Source organism: Grampus griseus (genome assembly GCF_964374135.1).
Source record: "Grampus griseus genome assembly, chromosome: 17".
Lineage (NCBI taxonomy): Eukaryota > Metazoa > Chordata > Mammalia > Artiodactyla > Delphinidae > Grampus > Grampus griseus.
The window spans coordinates 69752924-69771524 of NC_139011.1; the positions used below are offsets into that span (position 1 = coordinate 69752924).

The 18601-nt window shown below is 44.3% G+C and overlaps 2 protein-coding genes across 5 annotated transcripts in view; one reads left to right on the forward strand and one right to left on the reverse strand.

Moving 5' to 3' along the window:
- Positions 1–4053: 4053 nt before the first annotated feature.
- Positions 4054–4641, forward strand: CRH (corticotropin releasing hormone; the record flags this gene model as incomplete). Its single annotated transcript, XM_082675250.1, has 1 exon — positions 4054–4641. The coding sequence occupies exon 1, from the start codon at positions 4060–4062 to the stop codon at positions 4639–4641; it is 582 nt and encodes a 193-aa protein (XP_082531376.1). The 5' UTR covers positions 4054–4059.
- A 1390-nt stretch (positions 4642–6031) lies between these two features.
- Positions 6032–18601, reverse strand: part of TRIM55 (tripartite motif containing 55) — a 42445-nt gene continuing 29875 nt past the window's right edge. For 3 of the 4 annotated variants that reach the window (XM_082674494.1, XM_082674495.1, XM_082674492.1), the window contains one exon: positions 6032–7078. In XM_082674494.1, coding sequence (XP_082530620.1) covers positions 6956–7078 — 123 coding nt within the window. In that variant the 3' untranslated portion in view covers positions 6032–6955. The remainder of the gene's footprint in view (positions 7079–18601) is intronic. The other variant, XM_082674493.1, reaches the window with a different exon arrangement.

Here is an 18601-nt window from a genome sequence, read left to right on the forward strand (position 1 = left end):
TTAGCAAACCTGGCTTACATCTTCATTTGCCATGAACTTTGCTAGTAGAAGCATATGCTGGGATCTCCTCAAAAGTCAGGGAGATGCAGATGGCAGGAATATGCCCAGCAGGTACCTATTATTTCTAATATTTCTTTATTCATTGGACTTCTGTGCCATCTTTTTAAATTTAACTATACCCTGTATTATGTTCTTATTCAAAAATGCGGTTGAAAGCATGAAGTAATCCTTGTTTTGTGCCCGTATTTCTTGGATTGTGTTTTTAGGTTCTAAAAGCATTTAAATTGGTTCTCCAGTGAATCCTTTCAAGAAGTTATTCCTACATGTAAGATTGAACCTGTCAGTGGTGATTTTTACAGACTTGGGTATTTAGTTTGCTGTACATATAAGTCCTGTTGCAATATGTTATTTCTTCAATCACACATTTGTATCATTATTTTGAGAACCGCATATATACTTTATCAAAAGATCTCTTTTTTTCCAAAGTAAACTAAGGTGGAAAATCAAATTAATGCAATGTAAGTTGGCAATGCCTTTAAAACTCTCATGTTATAATGATGAGATTCAGCTGACAGGTGAATTGCAGTGTGTGCACAGAGATCAGGTGCTAGGGCATCAGCATGCACGGAGAATCCCTGTGATCTCACGCCTTAGGAGATTTATCAATATACAAAAGTCGGAGAAAAGGTAACTCAGGATGGATGTGTGAACATGTTGCTTTACCTAAATTCAACTTCTCACTTCAATTTGTTTCTGTGTCTCTCTGCTGGAAAAGGCGGTTCAAAGGGTATTGTTATATTATGGAAATACTACAGCTGGTAGTCAAAAGAACTGGATTCTAATTCTGACTTTTATCACTAACTAGCTGAGAGACTTCAGGTCAGTCCCTTAACCTCTCTGGTTCTCATTAAAACTAAATGATCTCTTCCAGTCATTTCTAATGTGAATGCTGAGATCTAACTTTTGGCTAAATTGTGGCGAGTAGGGGCTACTCTGCACAGTTCCTCCTCCGCTGAGATCTAGGCCTTTTGTTCTTCACCCCTAGTCAGAGCCACTTTGCGCAACCTACTGCCTACTCTAGGAAAATCTCACAGCAAGGATTCAGCAGTGTTGAGGGAGCCATACTAAAACAACATCCTCCATATGGCCCAAGAGGAGAGAGATCTGAAAAGGTTTGGGGTTAGTCAAAGCCTAGAGTAAGTTGTATCTTCTCTGGAGGAACCTCCCACGTCTCCCCAGCTAAACCCATGGTCTTATCCCTTTCCTAGTTCTTCTGTATCCGTTAACCTCAACTTCCCCTTTCAAATCTACTTTCACCTCCAGGTTGGTATCCAAGCTGAGATATGCCAATGGGGACAGAAGAGGGTTCTTTTCTTACTAACATAAAACACAGTTTTCCTCTAAAATCTCAACCAATTTCATAATTATGATCTTCTATTGACAACTCACATCTTCCCCAGAAGACACATTTCTTTCTCTGTTCTCTTATGTCAAAACTACATTCCATAGTGCAATGGTCCAACTATGGGCTGACTTCTCTGGAAACTGCCAGAATTTCTCTTTCTACCTTCCTTTTGTTTCTAAGAGCAGTTGTGGATTATTATAGACCCAAAAATAGGAGTTGAAATAAGCATTGCATCATTTGTCATGCTAGCTACAAAGGAAGTAGCTACGAAGGAAGTAGCGGAGGTAACCAGGAATGAGGAAAAGGAAATTTCTGATAAACAGCTCTGATGGTTATATAGAAGCTGAACTGAATCATAGACACCAGAGTTTGGAATTGAATTTTGAATTGCAGAATTAGAGGTAACTGCTTCCCACCTATATGATAGTATCGATTTATTTTGAAATTTGAGTGTGGTTTTATAGGCATTCCATTCTGTGGTACTGCCAGAGAACATTTATTTATTTACTAGTCTCCCATGCAGCACATTTGAATTTGGAAAAAGAAATAATTAAAACAACAACAACCTGGGTGCTCCTGATGTGGATAGTATCATGGATATTAATAGTATTTGGAACTAAAATGAATTAGGTTATCTTTTCATCAGTGAAAACATGTAACTGACAAATTCAGCCCTGTAATCAAGCAGTTTAAGCCTTTCCCATTATAGAATAGGAAGTTAGAAGGAATGCTCCTGTCATTGGGCTTGCATTGAGTAAACTAGATAAAGATCGTTTAACTCACTCACCTCTCACTGGTACTTTCTCTAATTTGGAGACAGAAAAGTCCAAAATTAATTTCAGATTCTGAGAGAAGAGACAAAGGAGGAACAGTGAGTTTCTGGGAGAACTTAAAATCTTTCCTGACTGAACCTGGTTTGTGCCTCTTCATCATGGGAGTAGCTCTTGCATCATTTTAAAAACTTGGGCAGTGTTTCAAGAGACTTATTGGTCTTGCCTCTGCAGACTCGTAATTCCTTCATCTGTTCTTGGGAGGAAAAAGCAGTTAGAGGCTTAAAAGCTGGACGTCTCTGCACTCCCATCTCCTTGTTCTTCATTCTTATCCGGGCAGAAAGGTAATGGGACACTTTAGCAAAGGGATATTTTCCAATACTGAGGTGTTGCCTGACACAGCTGGTCAGAGAAGTTAGGTGGGAGAGGGGAGGGGAGGATCCAGAGCCCCCCCATAACTGGTTACTGCTTTTCCCACAAGACCGTGTGTTGATAGACCTCCCCTCCTTCACTCTTTCCCTTCCTCTCCCCTCTCAGTCACTGTCTCTTTCCTGACCTTCAGTTTGGCCTTTCCTAGTAAGAGGGCAGTATGTTTTCACACTTGGGAAATCTCATTCAAGAATTTTTGTCAATGGACAAGTCATAAGAAGCCCTTCCATTTTAGGGCTCATTGACGTCACCAAGGAGGCGATAAATATCTGTTGATATAATTGGATGTGAGATTCAGTGTTGAGAGAGCAAAAATTCTGCCCCTCGTTCCCCGGCAGGGCCCTGTGATTTATGCAGGAGCAGAGGCAGCACGCAATCGAGCTGTCAAGAGAGCGTCAGCTTATTAGGCAAATGCTGCGTGGTTTCTGAAGAGGGTCGACGCTATAAAATCCCACTCCGGGCTCTGGTGTGGAGAAACTCGGAGCCCAAGTCCGTTGAGAGACTGAAGAGAAAGAGAAGAGGGAAAGAAGAAGAGAGTGGGGAAAGAAAGGAGAAGGGAAGAAAAGCCCTGAGAAAGCCCCGGAGCCGTTCCTCTGCAGAGCGGCGCAGCGCTCCGCTCACCTGCAGAAGCGCCTCAGAAGGTAGGGAGCGCCTAGACGGAAACGCGCCTCCAACTTTGCACTGCCTGAGCTGCCACGGTGTGCGCCGCGCAGCCAGCTGTCCCTAGGCGTGCTTGTGTGTGTGTGTGTGTGTGTGCGTGTGTGTGTGTGTGTGCGCGCGTGTGTGTGTTTACCGACTGTGCCTCAGGATTCCGATAGTAGCTGGGATGTGGCTAAAGCGAACTTAGACGGCTGCTCATCGTTACCCGAACTGGCAGTTATCCCTCGCTGGCTGCGTAAATGAGCCCCCCATCCATCCCAACCGCCGAGAGAAGGATGCAAGGGCTGGGATGGAAAACGACGAGGAGGAGGCAGCAGTTCTCAGTTCGGAGGAAAACGCTGAAACATCCGGAAAGGGTGGGGTGGGGGGTGGGGGGAGATGTGTAGAACAGGTGAGATCTTACATTTGTAGGTCTTCTCTAGGGCTCGGGGGATTGGTTTGGGGGACCGTTACAAAGGGCACTCAGGGACCGTCCCTTCGTGAGTCTCGTAAGAAGAGTCAGTCCGGCCTGATGAGGGGCTGAGCTTTGGCGCCGAGCCCCGCAGGCGTCCCTTTTCCTGCTCCCCGTCTCGGCCTGCCTCCAACTCTGGAAGTCCGAGTTTGCGCGCTTCAGCACCGCGGACAGCGCCCGCCCGAGCCCCCGAGCCAGGTCTGTGGGTGTCGTCCTGTAGGAAGCCCCCCATCCCCCGAGTGCACCTCCCAGTTGAGCGCAACTCTGATCAACTCTTGCTTTCTCTCTTTCTCTCTCTCGTTCCGCCCTCTGCCCACCTGGGTGCCGCACCTAGCGCCCCTAACATGCGGCTGCCGCTGCTCGTGTCCGCGGGCGTCCTGCTGGTGGCTCTCCTGCCCTGCCCGCCATGCAGGGCCCTCCTTAGCCGGGGGCCCGTCCCGGGGGCCCGGCAGGCCTCGCAGCACCCCCAGCCCCTGGATTTCTTCCAGCCTTCGCCGCAGTCTCAGCAGCCGCAGGCTCGGCCCGGCCTGCTCCGCATGGGGGAGGAGTACTTCCTCCGCCTGGGTAGCCTCAATAAGAGCCCCGCTGCTCCGCTCTCGGCCGCCTCCTCGCCTCCTGCCGGCAGCAGCGGCAGCCGCCTTTCGCCGGACGAGGTGGCCGCCAACTTTTTCCGCGCGTTGCTGCAGCAGCTGCTGCTGCCCCGGCGCCCGCTCGACAGCCCTGCGAGTCCGGTGGAACGCGGCGCCGAAAACGCCCTCGGCGGCCGCCAGGAGGCACCGGAGAGGGAGAGGCGAGCCGAGGAACCTCCCATCTCCCTGGATCTCACCTTCCACCTCCTCCGAGAAGTCTTGGAAATGGCCAGGGCTGAGCAGTTAGCGCAGCAAGCTCACAGCAACAGGAAACTGATGGAGATTATTGGGAAATGAAACGGTGCGTTTGGCCAGAAAGATTCTGCATTTAACACAAAAAGTAAAAATAAAAAATAATGCAGTATTCTGTACCACAGCGTTGCTCTGATACCATTTGTTTATTTTTATATAGCTTGAGACGTAGAGGATGTACAGCAAGAGCGCCCATACTCCTTAGCATGCACAAAGTGTATTCACGTGCAGTAACAGCAACATCCTGTAATTTGTACCGTGTACTTATAGTTTCTATTTCCAGGTGTCTTTAACAGTGTTTTATAGAGAGTATAGACCCAGGAGGAAATGTTTTGAAGAAGCAGACAGAAGTCACCCAATTGATTTTGTTGTGGTTTGAGCCAAAAAGAATGTCATTCTCTTGGGTGGGTGAGACAAAATCTGTAAGCTCTTTGAACCAACTTTTCCTTGTAAACGTTTCAGTAATAAAACAGCTTTCCAATCCTTGGTCAATTTGGTTGTGTAAGAGAATGTTGAATATTTATATTTCTAATAAAAGCTGCAAAGGTAATCATGACTTTATTTTTCCTCTTCAGTGCTCACAGGGGAATATACCCTGAGCTCCTTACTTCCTCCAAATTGACTTCAGCACAAGAGAAAACAAAACTCCTTGCATTTTATTTTCTACTAAAAACACGAACCTATGTCAGTGGCTTACACTGCAACCACCTTGGACTCATCTCTGCACCTCAGATTACTCCTCTGAGGTTAAGTTAAATAATTTGGAAAGTTGTTTCCAGTTCTAAGGCTTGGTAATTCTATAGATGGAAGATTGATTCATAATGGAAATAACATCTAACCCTGATTACCTGTAAGATGTGAAATAATTGGGGACAGTGGGGAAGGAGGAAAAGAAAAGAGGACAAGGGCTGTGGTGGGGCTTTCCTCCAATTAGGGGCCAAAATGCTGCATTGTTTTCCCACGAGAAAGGCTTACTTTATCAAACGATTACTTTGGTACCATTAATTATCTTTTTTTCTAAGCTATTTTCCACTGCTGTCTTCTAGTAGGAGAAACTTAATAGCCCCTCCACTTAAAAGAACTAAATGTAGTTGCTGTAAAATGGCCCTTGGGAACATTTTTTTATAAAGCACATTTTGACTTTAATAACTTCACAAATACCTCATGTATGTCTATGCCAACCCTAATCACTTTAATTCTTAGGAATACGAACTATCTCTATGCACTTCTAAAATCAAACAGCACACCTAATTAGTTTTACAATGCACTCGCCTTTGGTAGTTTAGTTATAACTTTAAAAATTCAGTCGAATGTTTAATACTTCAAAATCAATTTGGATGGATGAGAATGCTTCTTCTCTTGAGACCCTTTAAATTCACTTGATTAGTGGATCAATAAGATGATATGAAACATAATAAATCATTGTAAGACTAAGTTGTTAAAAACAGCATTTATTTAAGAGTTCATACAGAGTAAAGTTAAACTTATGTTTCGAAGGAGGCAAAATTATGGTGGAACAAATAAAGCATGATTTAAAAACATATAAATATATTTGTACATGTATAATGTGTATTGTGTGTGTGTATATATATATTTAAGTACATGCAGTTATTCTACGGTTCAGCAGATTGGTGCCTCAGTGGATACATAAGAAAATAGACAGTTCCTGTTGAAAAGTCTTCTTTAGTTAAAGTGCCTGATATCTGCATATCTAAAACTAAGATTAGAAAAGTGTCACAAGAAGTGTCCTTGGCCTTTAGCCTTCTGGACTATGAAAGTATCACCAGAGTCAAAGAACATTTCTGGATATCCATTCAGCGACATCTGTTGTGGAAAAGAGGAAAGCTTTGTGAAGCATCTCATATCTTTGGTCAATGATTTACCTTTTGTCCATATATTGATAAATCAGTCACTTCTGAATTAACACTGAATTTCACTGACCACCTGCACTGTTAAAGAGGAAAGAGAATAAGAGCTACTATGATTTCACAACAAAAGACAGTGCCTATTAGAGATGAGAGAGTAGTGCCCACATTTTTCAACACCTGCCACTTGTTACTGAAACACACACACACACACACATATCACACCTACAAACCCTTCATAATGTTTCCCACACAATAAAAGATTTGCATAAGATCAAGTTCCTTTTTTCCCAATGCTTTCTGCAGCTGTTTTCTCAAAGCATTGTTTTCCCTCAATGTGTTAGCTAAGTCATCTGGAATTAAAGGATATTTTTGGTAGAAATCCCATTCAGAGGTCCCTTTCATCACCTGCATACTACTAGTTTTATCTAGGTTCCCTGCTGCCTGTGTGAATCTCAGCCAAGCAGACAGAGGTGCAGCAGTTGGAATGAACATCATTCATTCAGGGAGTTCAACCAGGAAAAGGAGAAGACATGGCGAGCTGGCTGAGAATCAGCTCCATTCCCACTCCCTGAAGCTGCGGCCTGTCCCTGGAGGGGAGTGTCCTCAAATCCAGTCTGCAACAGAAGAAAATCTGCATCAGAGGAAAAAGAGGCCAGTCCTTTTTGAGTTGATCCAGTCCCTTTTCTATTGAGGAGAAAGGATAATAATAATTATATAGGACATAATTATTGTTAGGAGTGGAAAGTAAGCTCAGGTTATCTTGGCCATGACCAAGAGCCATGAAAGGAATTCACACTCATGATCTAAAAAGGGGCAACAGCAATGCATGCCCCTTGGGAAACAGTACAGGCTATTCTACTTTTTTTTAAAGTCCACTTGTACATGATTTACTGAGATGAAAATAACATTAAAACTAGTAGGAATTTGGGTTTAGAAAAATCTGCAAAATAAATAAAATCCTGATTTAAATGACTTCACTACATCACATGACATAATCTCTCCACTGCTAAAGAATTTCTACCAGCATGTGAAGAATATATATATATATATATGTGTGTAATTTTTGCAAAACTGCAGGCTTAGTTTTGAGCAAATCATGAATAAAAGGACTTTTTTCTCCAGGCAATAAAATCTAATTACATAGACATTCCTAAATAGATATCTATCTTTTATAGATACCAGACAGATACAAGTTATGATTTTGAAGTCATTGATCTATCTAATCTCCTAAGTGAAATTTATTTATGATGCCTTGAGTTTAAAAAATAATCACTCAGTGGAATGAGGGACAATCATAAAGAAGTCTTGCTGAAATGCAACTTGATGTAAAAATGCAGACTGCTTACATTGAAGGTACCATGACAAACACAGTTCTCTGAGTTCTTCCTCAGAGAACTACCAAACACAGACTAACATTCTGATGACTTCACTGGTAAAGTTATCCCATGGGATTAGAATGCCACTGATACCAAAGCAATGAGGTAGGCACATGCATTCAACCCAGAAGCCCTGGGTGATGTTATGAAGCTGCTGTATGAATGGACAATACCTGGCACAGGCAAAGCAGAACTTCAGCAAGTATGTTGTTTTGTTGCCACTCAAACTATTTTCAAGAGAAAAAAGAGTACTTGTCCTGCATTTTACCAGATTTTACCCTAAGCATATACTGGGTGCTGATGTTTCAAGTTCACTAAAATTTTCCCAAGTCCTTATGGCTTTAGGATTATCCTTCCCCCTGCCATGTCATGCCCTGATAGAGAATTAAGAAGGGCCATGGAATCATATTAGCCACAGTAGAATAAAACTAAAGCAGGTAAAAAAATAAAACTAAAGCAGGTAGATTTCTATAAAGGAATAGTTGAGACATCAAGTGTGATAGGGCTTTTTTTTTTTTTTTTTAAAGAAGATGTTGGGGGTAGGAGTTTATTTACTTATTTATTTTTGCTGTGTTGGGTCTTCGTTTCTGTGCGAGGGCTTTCTCTAGTTGCGGCGAGCGGGGGCCCCTCTTCATCGCGGTGCGCGGGCCTCTCACTGTCGCGGCCTCTCTTGTTGCGGAGCACAGGCTCCTGACGCGCAGGCTCAGTAACTGTGGCTCACGGGCCCAGTTGCTCCACAGCATGTGGGGGTCTTCCCGGACCAGGGTTCGAACCTGTGTCCCCTGCATTAGCAGGCAGATTCTCAACCACTGTGCCACCAGGGAAGCCCGATTGGGCTTTTTTTAAAAGGCTGTTACTAGATTCTGTTGGTAATGGGTTAGCCACTTCAATGTCCTTGAAGTTGACATGGAATAAACATCGTCCTGACAGAAGCCGGTGCCTGTGCACTCGTGCTGAACTCTTCTCTTCCCCGTCATAGTCACCTTACTCTCGCGAATCCTGAAAAAACCCAAGTGATCTAGGCATATCATTAATGTGTAAAGTACTTTTCTCTGGCCATTCTGTGTGAGTGAAGAGTGAATTCTGCCTCGATGAACAGACCATCAGGCTGCATTTTGTAGCCTCTTTTCCTTGAAGGCAATTTCTAATCTAGAGGAAACTTCCATGACAGTTGTTCTGAAATATCTGAAGGGTGAAACTAGAGTTGGGTGAGGTATTTTCTGCAGAGGGACGGAATCTTTGTGACACTGCTGGTGGCTTGCAAGCCATTTGCGGCTGCTTTTGGAATCTGTATATATTTTAGTGCTTTTTTTTATACTCGAAATTAAAATCTATCTTCCATTTTCAATGTTTTAGCTGTTAATACCCTACAGCCTTCAAGACTTGGTATTAAATAGTTTGGGTTCGCTACTTTTACACTCTCATGTTTTCAGTCAGTTATTAGATTCCAAACAATATGGACCAATGCTATCTTTCAGAGAAGAAAGGCTGCTTCCAGAGCAGGGGACTAAGAGCGGAGATTATCCTGAGTATCTACAGGTGATTATACCGTCTCCCTGGTTTTACTTATGTGAACTTGAGGACCACCCCGCCGTGAACCATCTCAGCAAGGAAGTTTTATGCAAAGAGGCTTAGCCTGGTTTTGAATTCCAGTTTAACAACTTATTAGCTGTATGACTCGGGCAAGTCACTTAACGTCTCTGAGCCTTAGTTTTCTCTTTTGTGAAATAGAGGTGACACCCTATCTCACAAGGTTGTTGTAGGGCTGAATAAATAAAGTAATGCACCTAAAGCACTTTGCACATGACTCATTTATATTAACTGCTTCATAGATGTCCGTTTCCTCCCTCCCTCCTTTCCTTTTCCTCCCTTCCTTCCTTCCTCCTTCCCTCCCTCCCTCCCTTCCTTCCTCCCTCCCTCCCTCCCTTCCTTCCTCCCTCCCTCCTTCCCTCCCTTCCTTCCTTCCTCCCTCCCTCCCTCCTTCCCTCCTTCCCTCCCTTCCCTCCTTCCTCCCTCCCTCCCTTCCTTCCCTCCTTTTCTTCTCATATTAGCAAAGAGGCTCCTCTGCCACACAGAAACACCTGGGGACTGTTTGTGAGGAACGATATACAACAGCCAAGACGCCCCGGTAAAGAAAGACAATAGTATTTGTGATGCTCATCTTTCCATCATGTATAAGTTTTAGTTCCTTTGGCATGCTGTAATCGTGGTTACTCATCACCCAGTCCAGTGTGCCTCCACGTGGCCCAACTTTATATATGGCTCTCTCATAAAGGAAGAATGAGTTAAAAATTTAGAAATCTTTCTATAAGCACAGCCCATTCAATCATAAGCAGACATTTTCCCTACAGCCTTCCCCAAGAGAACTGTATATATGTATTCCTTTAAATAGTTTTCCAAATGCTGGCTCTCCTTCATCACAGGAAGTGCTGTTTCTTGGGAATAATGATGTCTCATTGAAGCTGAACAAAGGACAGAGAATAATAAGCACTGATCTCCTCTACCTGCTTTTGAGTTTGCCCTGCATTCCAGTCTATTCTGAGATGTGTGCCAAGGGGAAGAAAGGATTGTTAGTCCGATATTATTTCTAAACTTTACACACTTTCCTCAGGTAACAAATGAACAAACTTACAACCATCATTTAACACTGCTCTATCAGCATGGGGCTTCAGATACGTTGAGAAATGTGATTTTTAGTCATAAAGTAAAACCAGGAAATGGAACAGAGAGGCAGAATTTTCCATCTCAACTGGGAGACCCAGTTCAGTCAAGATCCACAGGAGACTAGCTGAAGGGAATGATATACCTTTGCTTAAAGGAAAGACCATTTTTCTCACATGAACTTGACCAGAAATCCTGGGTATCCATGAACCAGACTCACTCAGAAACACAAAATCTTTTATTTTCCTTTGATTTATTTCCTGTTACTATCAAATGCTGTTTGAAAGGAAAAAAAAAAATAGTGTCAGATTCTGATGCTAGGCTATCCTTTCCCTGCCGTGAAGAGCAGGTGGTGAGAGTTGCTCCTGCTTAGGGCTGAGTGATGTGTGTAAGCATCATCCTTGTTATGTCATCGAGAACCGTTTCTTGCTGATGGGGATAAAGTAGCATGAATTCTGCCAGAGGCTTGTGGATGTCTTCCTCTGTGTATAGGACAGTTCCAGGTTCTGGCCTGAACTGTGTTTGCTTGGTGTTTGTTTCAAGTGTTTGCGTGGCCTGAACTGTGCATGGTATTTTGAAAAAGGCTTGAATGAGTTGCAAACATTAAAAAATTAGGAGCAAGGGTGTGGAGAAATAGAAACTCTTGTGCACTGTTGGTGGGAATGTAAACCAGTGTAAAATAGCATAGCGATTCCTCAAAAAACTAAACATAGAATTACCGTATGATTCTGCAATTTAGTAAGAATTGAAAACAGGAACTCACACAGATATCTGTACAACCATGTTTTCCAGTGGCGCTAGTCACAATAGGTGAAAGCAACCCAGGTATCCATCAACGGGTAAATAGATAAACAAAATGTGGCGTATACATATAATGGGATATTACTCCATCCGAAAAAGGAAGGAAATTCTGACACATGCTACAACATGGATGAACCTTGAGGACATTATGCTAAGTGAAATAAGGCAGACACTAAAAGACAAATTCAGTACAATCCCACTTACATGAGATATCTAAAGCCGTCAAATTCATAGACAGAAAGTAGAATGGTGGTTGCCAGGGGTTAGGGGGTGGGGGCAATGGGAAGGTATTGCTTAATGGGTATAGAGTTTCCATTTTGCAAGATGAAAAAGTTCTGGAGATTGGTTGCATAATAGTGGGAATTTACTCAGTGCTACTGAACTGAACACTTAAAAATGGTGGTTAAGATGGTCATTTTTATGTTATGTGTTTTTAACCACAATTTTAAAAACAATATTTTTAATTAGGAGATTTCCCATTAAAATTTGGATTAGCAGGTCCTCTTGGCAAAGCAGAAATTTAGCAACCCAGAACCTACAGGAAGGTCTGAGAAGCACGGTCACTTTGGGCTGGGATGCACTCTCCCACAGAGTTTTCCACAGTGCTCACCACTCCCTTTTGCCTCCCCTGCTGCAAGGCTGTTTTCAGCGGTCATTTGCCACTGCGCTTGTACAGTTGCTATGCTCAAAGTAAGTTAAGAGGAAAGCAAACAATATCATGTATTATATTTGTGCTTCTATCAACATTTTTTCTTTCACCTCACCTGCTTTTTCATTAATCATACCTTCTTGGTCTCTAAAGGCACACAAGCTTGTTGCTCTTAACAAAAGGTTAGTTTTTAGTAGGAAGGTGTCAAAGAAAAGAGAAGATAATACTCAATGGAGTCTTTGGCTTGACTTTTATGCTGAATGGGATGAATATTTTTAAAAATCCAACATGCTTCTTGTGGCAATATTCTTGACAATCAAAGCGTGAAACTGCCTTCCGCGTTTCACTGAGGCCAAATGTGTCCCTGGACACTTAGCGCAGGGGATATAACTGGGTGCCGTTTTGGAGGAAATGCTCTTGTTTGGGCTTGGGGGCAACACCAGTAGCCCCCTTTACCTAAATGCGGCCCGGCCCACTTGATTCACTGACTGAACAAAACGAAACAGACGCTTTCCTGATATTCACTCTGGCATAAGACAGGGTAGCCACATTTATAAGAGGAATTATTTTTTGCTAGCCTAAAATAAAAGAGTGAGCTGTGCCAGGTCATTGTGATGAGTAACCAGTGCCCTCAGGCGGCCTCTAAGCTTCCCAGGGCCTCTGTAAGGTGCCAGCCTCAGCCCTTCCCCAAATGAGCATCTGTGTACACCACCCACGATTCTGATCCGTTACAATGTAACTGTCCTGCGTTCCATTCCCTCAGGCTTATCCAAGTGATAGTAACTGATTGGATAAACTGAATTGCAACTGAGACGTTAATGGGCGCTGATGGCTCCAGGTCCACCCCTGCCAGATACCATTTTACCTAGAAATGGCCCTGCCTCACCCTGAGGGCCGGGCTGTTGTGGACATGTCAGCCACATGCCCAGCACGCAAGGAGGTGCTGGGGGCAGTGAGGAAACTGTGTCCAGCCCCACACCTGGGCCCCCCGACTCCTCTCTGCCGCCGTGAATGCCAATGACAAATTCAACCTGACGGAAGGATCTGGTTACCATGCATGTTAAATGCCAGTCTTTCTAGGTCAATCCAAAAGAAGCCTTGAGCCTCCACAGTGAAAGCCATTTGCCTTAAAGGAATGTGGGTGAGAAGGGTAAGGCTAGACTTGAGGCCACTGAGTGGGCGACCACCAATGTCTGTCCCGCACCTGCTGGGCTGGGTCAGCAAATCAGAGCCAGATGCTGGAAACAGGTGTAAGGAGGAATGCCGAGGTCAAGGGTAGAACGTTTATTCAGAAAGATTCAACCCAAGCATTGGCCTGCTCCCTGCTTAGCCTTCCTGAACCCCAGGCCCTTGGATAACTTAAGCATTATGGATTCCAGACTGGAAAAGAGAGTACAGCCAAGACCCTGGGCCAGTCATCAATGCCTGAGAAGTGACTGGGGCGTGGTCTGTGACTCACAGCCAAGGGTCTAAGCCCTGGAAACTCGGTTGGGAAGGTCCATCATGGGCAATCCTTTCACAGGAATGCAGTCATCTCTGCTCAGTGGCAGAGAAGTCAAGGTATGTTAGGAAGGCAGCACAGAGCTGTGACAATACAGCACGTTCTCCGCAGACGCCAGAGGAAGGAGAAAAGAGGTACCCCTCGCCCCACCAAATGAGCCCTGGAAGGAAAACATTCACTAAAGAGCATTTTTTGCCCTTGGGAAAATTTACAGTTCTGCACACTGAGGGATGGAAGGGATGGATGAAGGGAGTTGATCTCGGGGCTTCGTTGCCATTAGCTGTCTCCCTCTTGCTAAGTTAGGGAAGATCAGAAACCAGGACTATGAAACGAGAAGAAATTAAACTCACTCACTTTTTCTTAACCTGGAGGAAGATGTGTGGTGTGCTGTCTTTGGTCTGTTTCAAACATGGTGTCTAGGAATTGATGGGGTCGGTGGGGAGCAGGAAGGAGAAGTGAAAATGCTGATATCACAGTTCTGCAAAAACCTACAGGCAGGGCTTCCCTGGTGGCGCAGTGGTTGAGAGTCCGCCTGCCGATGCAGGGGACACGGGTTCATGCCCTGGTCCGGGAAGATCCCACATGCTGCGGAGCGGCTGGGCCCGTGAGCCATGGCCACTGAGCCTGCGCGTCCGGAGCCTGTGCTCCGCAACGGGAGAGGCCACAGCAGTGAGAGGCCCGCGTACCGCAAAAAAATAAAAAAATAAACCTACAGGCAGCCCTCTTCTCAGGCATAGACCTGACATTGTGTGTCCAGCACAGAGTGTGTGTGTTCTCAGCCTTTCTGAAAGGAGAACAGAATTACAAAGGATGCTAATTAGATCATTAATTCCTCACAAACGGGACTTCTTTGCCTTGTTTGGGGGGAAACAGGCAAACAGGTTTTCAAGAGCCGTGGGAGGCTGATGGTATTGCTGTGCCCAATTCATGGACAGGAAAGCATGGGATGGTTGAGCAATTGGCTCAGAGTAACGCTGTGGGCTATGCTGAGACCATAAACCCAAGGAGAAAAGAGGCAGCGAGTGCTGCTGAGCATGCGAGACTCAGGGCGCAGGCTGACATCACCCCAGGAAGTCAGAGACAGGGAGGCAGGTGGGTCAGCAGCCTGGGGTGCAGCTGAAGGACTGGTGCACTCATTTGCAAGGTATGCGCACATCACTGCAGGCAGTGGAGGCCAAGAACCGACTTCTCTATGCCCATGTGTCATGAGTGGTGAGTCAATGCGGAGAACCCTTGGTCACACTATTTTTGCCTCAATCCCATCAACCCAGGTAAAGTGGGGATTCACCCACTTATCCTAGATGTGGGCACGGCCTCCATTCTGCTGCACGCACACACTCCGTGGTGGTGGACAAGGGGTCACCGGGCACCAAGCTCCCAGCTGCTCCATGATTTGGAGCAGGTCACTCATCCCCTATAATCTTCCACTAAAAAATGAGGAGGTTTAACAATTCTTACTGTGCAGGGTTGTTGTGAGGTTTGAGTGAGAGAATCTGTCAAAGACCTTGCCCATTAGTTACAGTCATTACCACGTGGCACTGGTTTCTCACGATGGTGGATTCCTTCTTTGCTTTGTTGGTTGTAGTGGGGAAAAGGCCTGGAAATCACTGAGATTCATAAATAAAGACAGAAAAAAATCCACAGGATGTACAACACTAACAAGAGTCTTAGAATCAGAATAATAAACATTTAAAAAGTACGGGAAGCAAAACCCAACTAGCTATGTCATAACAGCTCCCCCAGAGAGCTCTCCCCAGTGCCTGCGTTACTGTTTTCAGGAATCGTAGAGCTGTAGGTGCAGGTTGCCAGGGGAAATGAATTCATTACGCTGCTCACAAACAATTTACATTACATTTCTTTAAAACAGATACATCCAGTTTAGCTTCCTATTAAAGTGACTTTTACTAAGGAAGCTATTTGATCCTGAGAAATATAGCCTACAGTTTCAGTATAGAATTTTTTTTTGTGGCCCTTCTAGCAAAGTCCCCAAATTGACAGTTATTAGGATGTCACTTTCCCAGCAGGAAAAAAAACAAACAAACCCAGAAAGAGAAAATTGCAGTTGCAGGATACAAATGAAAAAGCATTAATAATATTCATATAATAGTCTCATTAAAACTGACTTTTTTTTGCGGTACGCGGGCCTCTCGCACTGCTGTGGCCTCTCCCGTTGCGGAGCACAGGCTCCGGACGCGCAGGCTCAGCGGCCATGGCTCACGGGCCCAGCCGCTCCGCGGCATGTGGGATCTTCCCAGACCGGGGCACGAACCCGTGTCCCCTACATCGGCAGGCGGACTCTCAACCACTGCGCCACCAGGGAAGCCCAAAACTGACTTCTTTAAATAAAAACCTTACTTCAAAATTTTTTCTATGTAAAAATGCCTGCATTTCATTATCAGAACTTCTTATAATTTCCGGGACTATTAAGTACTGGACAATGTTATGCCGTAAATGTAGGCTAGTCCTGAGTGCTGATTGGTTGTCTCTCTATTTTTACCAAGTGAAATTCCAGCATAGTCAGGGTTCCTGGCTTATCAGCGATTCGATTCATAAGCTTGAATCTCCTAATTTGTAAAACACAAGCAACTGCTCTCAGTAGGGGTTTCTATTTGAAAATAATTTGACACCCTGAATCCCTCAATTCAATTTGGAGAACATAGTTAAATTTTCATTCATTTCAGTTTGTTTTGGAAAATTAAATAGATCATTTCAAAGAACACAGGACCTATAGTCACACTCATGGGAAATCATATTCTTGGTCTCCTGCTTTATTTTTTAAAACGTTCTGTGATACCTTGTGAAATTAATCTTGCTCAGAAAAGAAGCTTTCTGGACCTATGGCCTCAGGCATCTCTCGCCTCTCAGTCCCTAGTGGCAGCTGGAGTTGATATTTGCCCTTCAGCTCGGAGTGAATGATTTGGTCTCAAAGGTTATTTGCATGAAAATTATTTTATCTTTTTGTGTGTGACAGCTCGTGGGGACCCAGAGCTCCACACACCTGCTTTTCCTTGGAACGTTGGCTATTGTTCATCCCAGTTTAAGAAAATATTAATATTTTCAAGGGGACTGAATCTTGGATTCATGAGAAATTTGCTAAGATCTCGGGTCTGGGGTCACATGTATTGGTTTCTGAGACTCTAGGAAATAAACTCTGGGCTTTAAGAATCTTGGCTAGAGCCGTGTGTCTTTCTTTCCTCCTTCCTGCCTTCCTTCCTTCTTTCCTTCTTTCTTCTAAGAAATGTTTTCTATTTTCCCTTTATACACCTTTATAACCTCACAGGACAACATTTATAGAACCTGGGCTGGGAACTAAGATGGCCATGGGCTGGTTTTCCTTGGAGGTACTTCCCGCACTGGACTCCACATATCCCTTTTGCTATTTTAGAGTGAAGAGCCCCAAGGTGTGGGTAACCCACATTGTCCCTGATGTTCTGTCTCTGAGCTCATGATATATTCAATAGGAAGCATCTGGGAACACTCAAGACAGGAGGAAGGACCATCTGCACCTTCTTGTCAACACTTGGGTTGGGAACCTTGGACCTTCTCAGCCAAGAGGACAAGCCCAGGGTTGGAAGTCCCTGGCCCGCGACAGGGTGGCCTCTGCAGTTCCGTGGAAAGTGGTGTAGCCAGGACAAGTAGTGAACGGGGCAGAGGCATGTCATTAAAATGTACAGACATATTAGCTCATAAAGCAATTTACATCTAAACTAAAAATAGGGCCCCACAGACCGGTGAAAACGAATCATCAGGCTGCAAAGTTCAGCCTTGTCACTTAAAAGCATCAGGGACCTCAGCCATCGCGGCCCTTGCTATGCTTGGCCCTGTGCGTGGCTGTGAAAGGAAGGGGAGGCCGGTGTGTTGGATTTAGGCCGTGAGGTCTTCCGTGGCCAGCCGTTTGGAACGTCTTAAGGATCGTCAGCATCTTCCTCCTCCAGGCTCTCCCCATCGGCCCTCTAACTTTTCTACCCAACCTTAAAAAACGGTATTGATCTATGAGGGCGAGGACCTCTCTGTATCCATTCAAGCAGGCAGACACAAAAAGAGTTGTTTTTTGTTTCAACACTTATCTTGGGATAAATTCTTCAAGAAAATATAACAATGCTAATATAGGCACCTAAACAGAGTTTCAAAATACATGAGGCAAAGCTGATAGAACTGCAAGGATGAAGAGGCAAATCCACAATGAGAGTCATAGATCTCAAAATTCCCCTCTCAGCAATTGCTCAAAGAAGTAAGCAGGAAATTGGTGAGGATGGAGTGGAGCTGAACCACACTCTCTGACCCGGTGGACACTTACAGAACGCTCCGCCCAACAACAACAGAAAATACAAGGTTTTCAACTGCACGTGGACATTCACCAAGTTAGCTCATACTTGGGGCCATACAACAGATCTTAATACATTTGAAAGGATTGGAATCATATAACGAATATTCTCTCTCCACAATGGAATCCAACCAGAAATCAAACGGAAAGCAATCTGGAACGTCTCCATACAATGAAATACTGCTCAGGAATAAAAAGAAATGAGCCACTGATACATGCAACCGCACGGATGACTCAAGAGCGTTATGCAGCGTGAAGAACGCCAGTCACAGGAGTCTATGTATTGGATGTTTCACTCATACAATCTCCTAGAACTGGCAAAACTATAATGACAAGCAAAACAGCAGCTGGGATGCAGGAAGGAGATCAACCGCAAAGGCACGTGAGGGAACTTCTTGGAGTGACACAAATACCCTACAGCTGTACTGTGATAGTGGCTACACGATGCTACGTACTTGTCAAACGTATTGGCCCGCACACTTAGAATAGGCGCATTTAAAAATTCACATCATCTGTCATCTCTTCATCCATCTACTATTCCGTGACTACCTTCACTGTGTACGTTCTAAGTCTTTGCTCTACTGGGCAATGAGGCCTAAGTACCTTTAGGTGGACTTAGACATGGACTTTGTGGAGTTTATGGCATCTCAAGGGGTAATCACGGCTGTGTAAACGTTCAGCTCAGTGGGTGCCTAGGAGGAGATTTGGAAACAGTTTGGGAATTAGGGGTTTATGTAAGAGCTTCAAGGCAAGAAATACATTTTGAGAAATGCAATGGGCTATCTATTTCACTGAAAATCTATTATTATTATTGTCGCCCAGAAT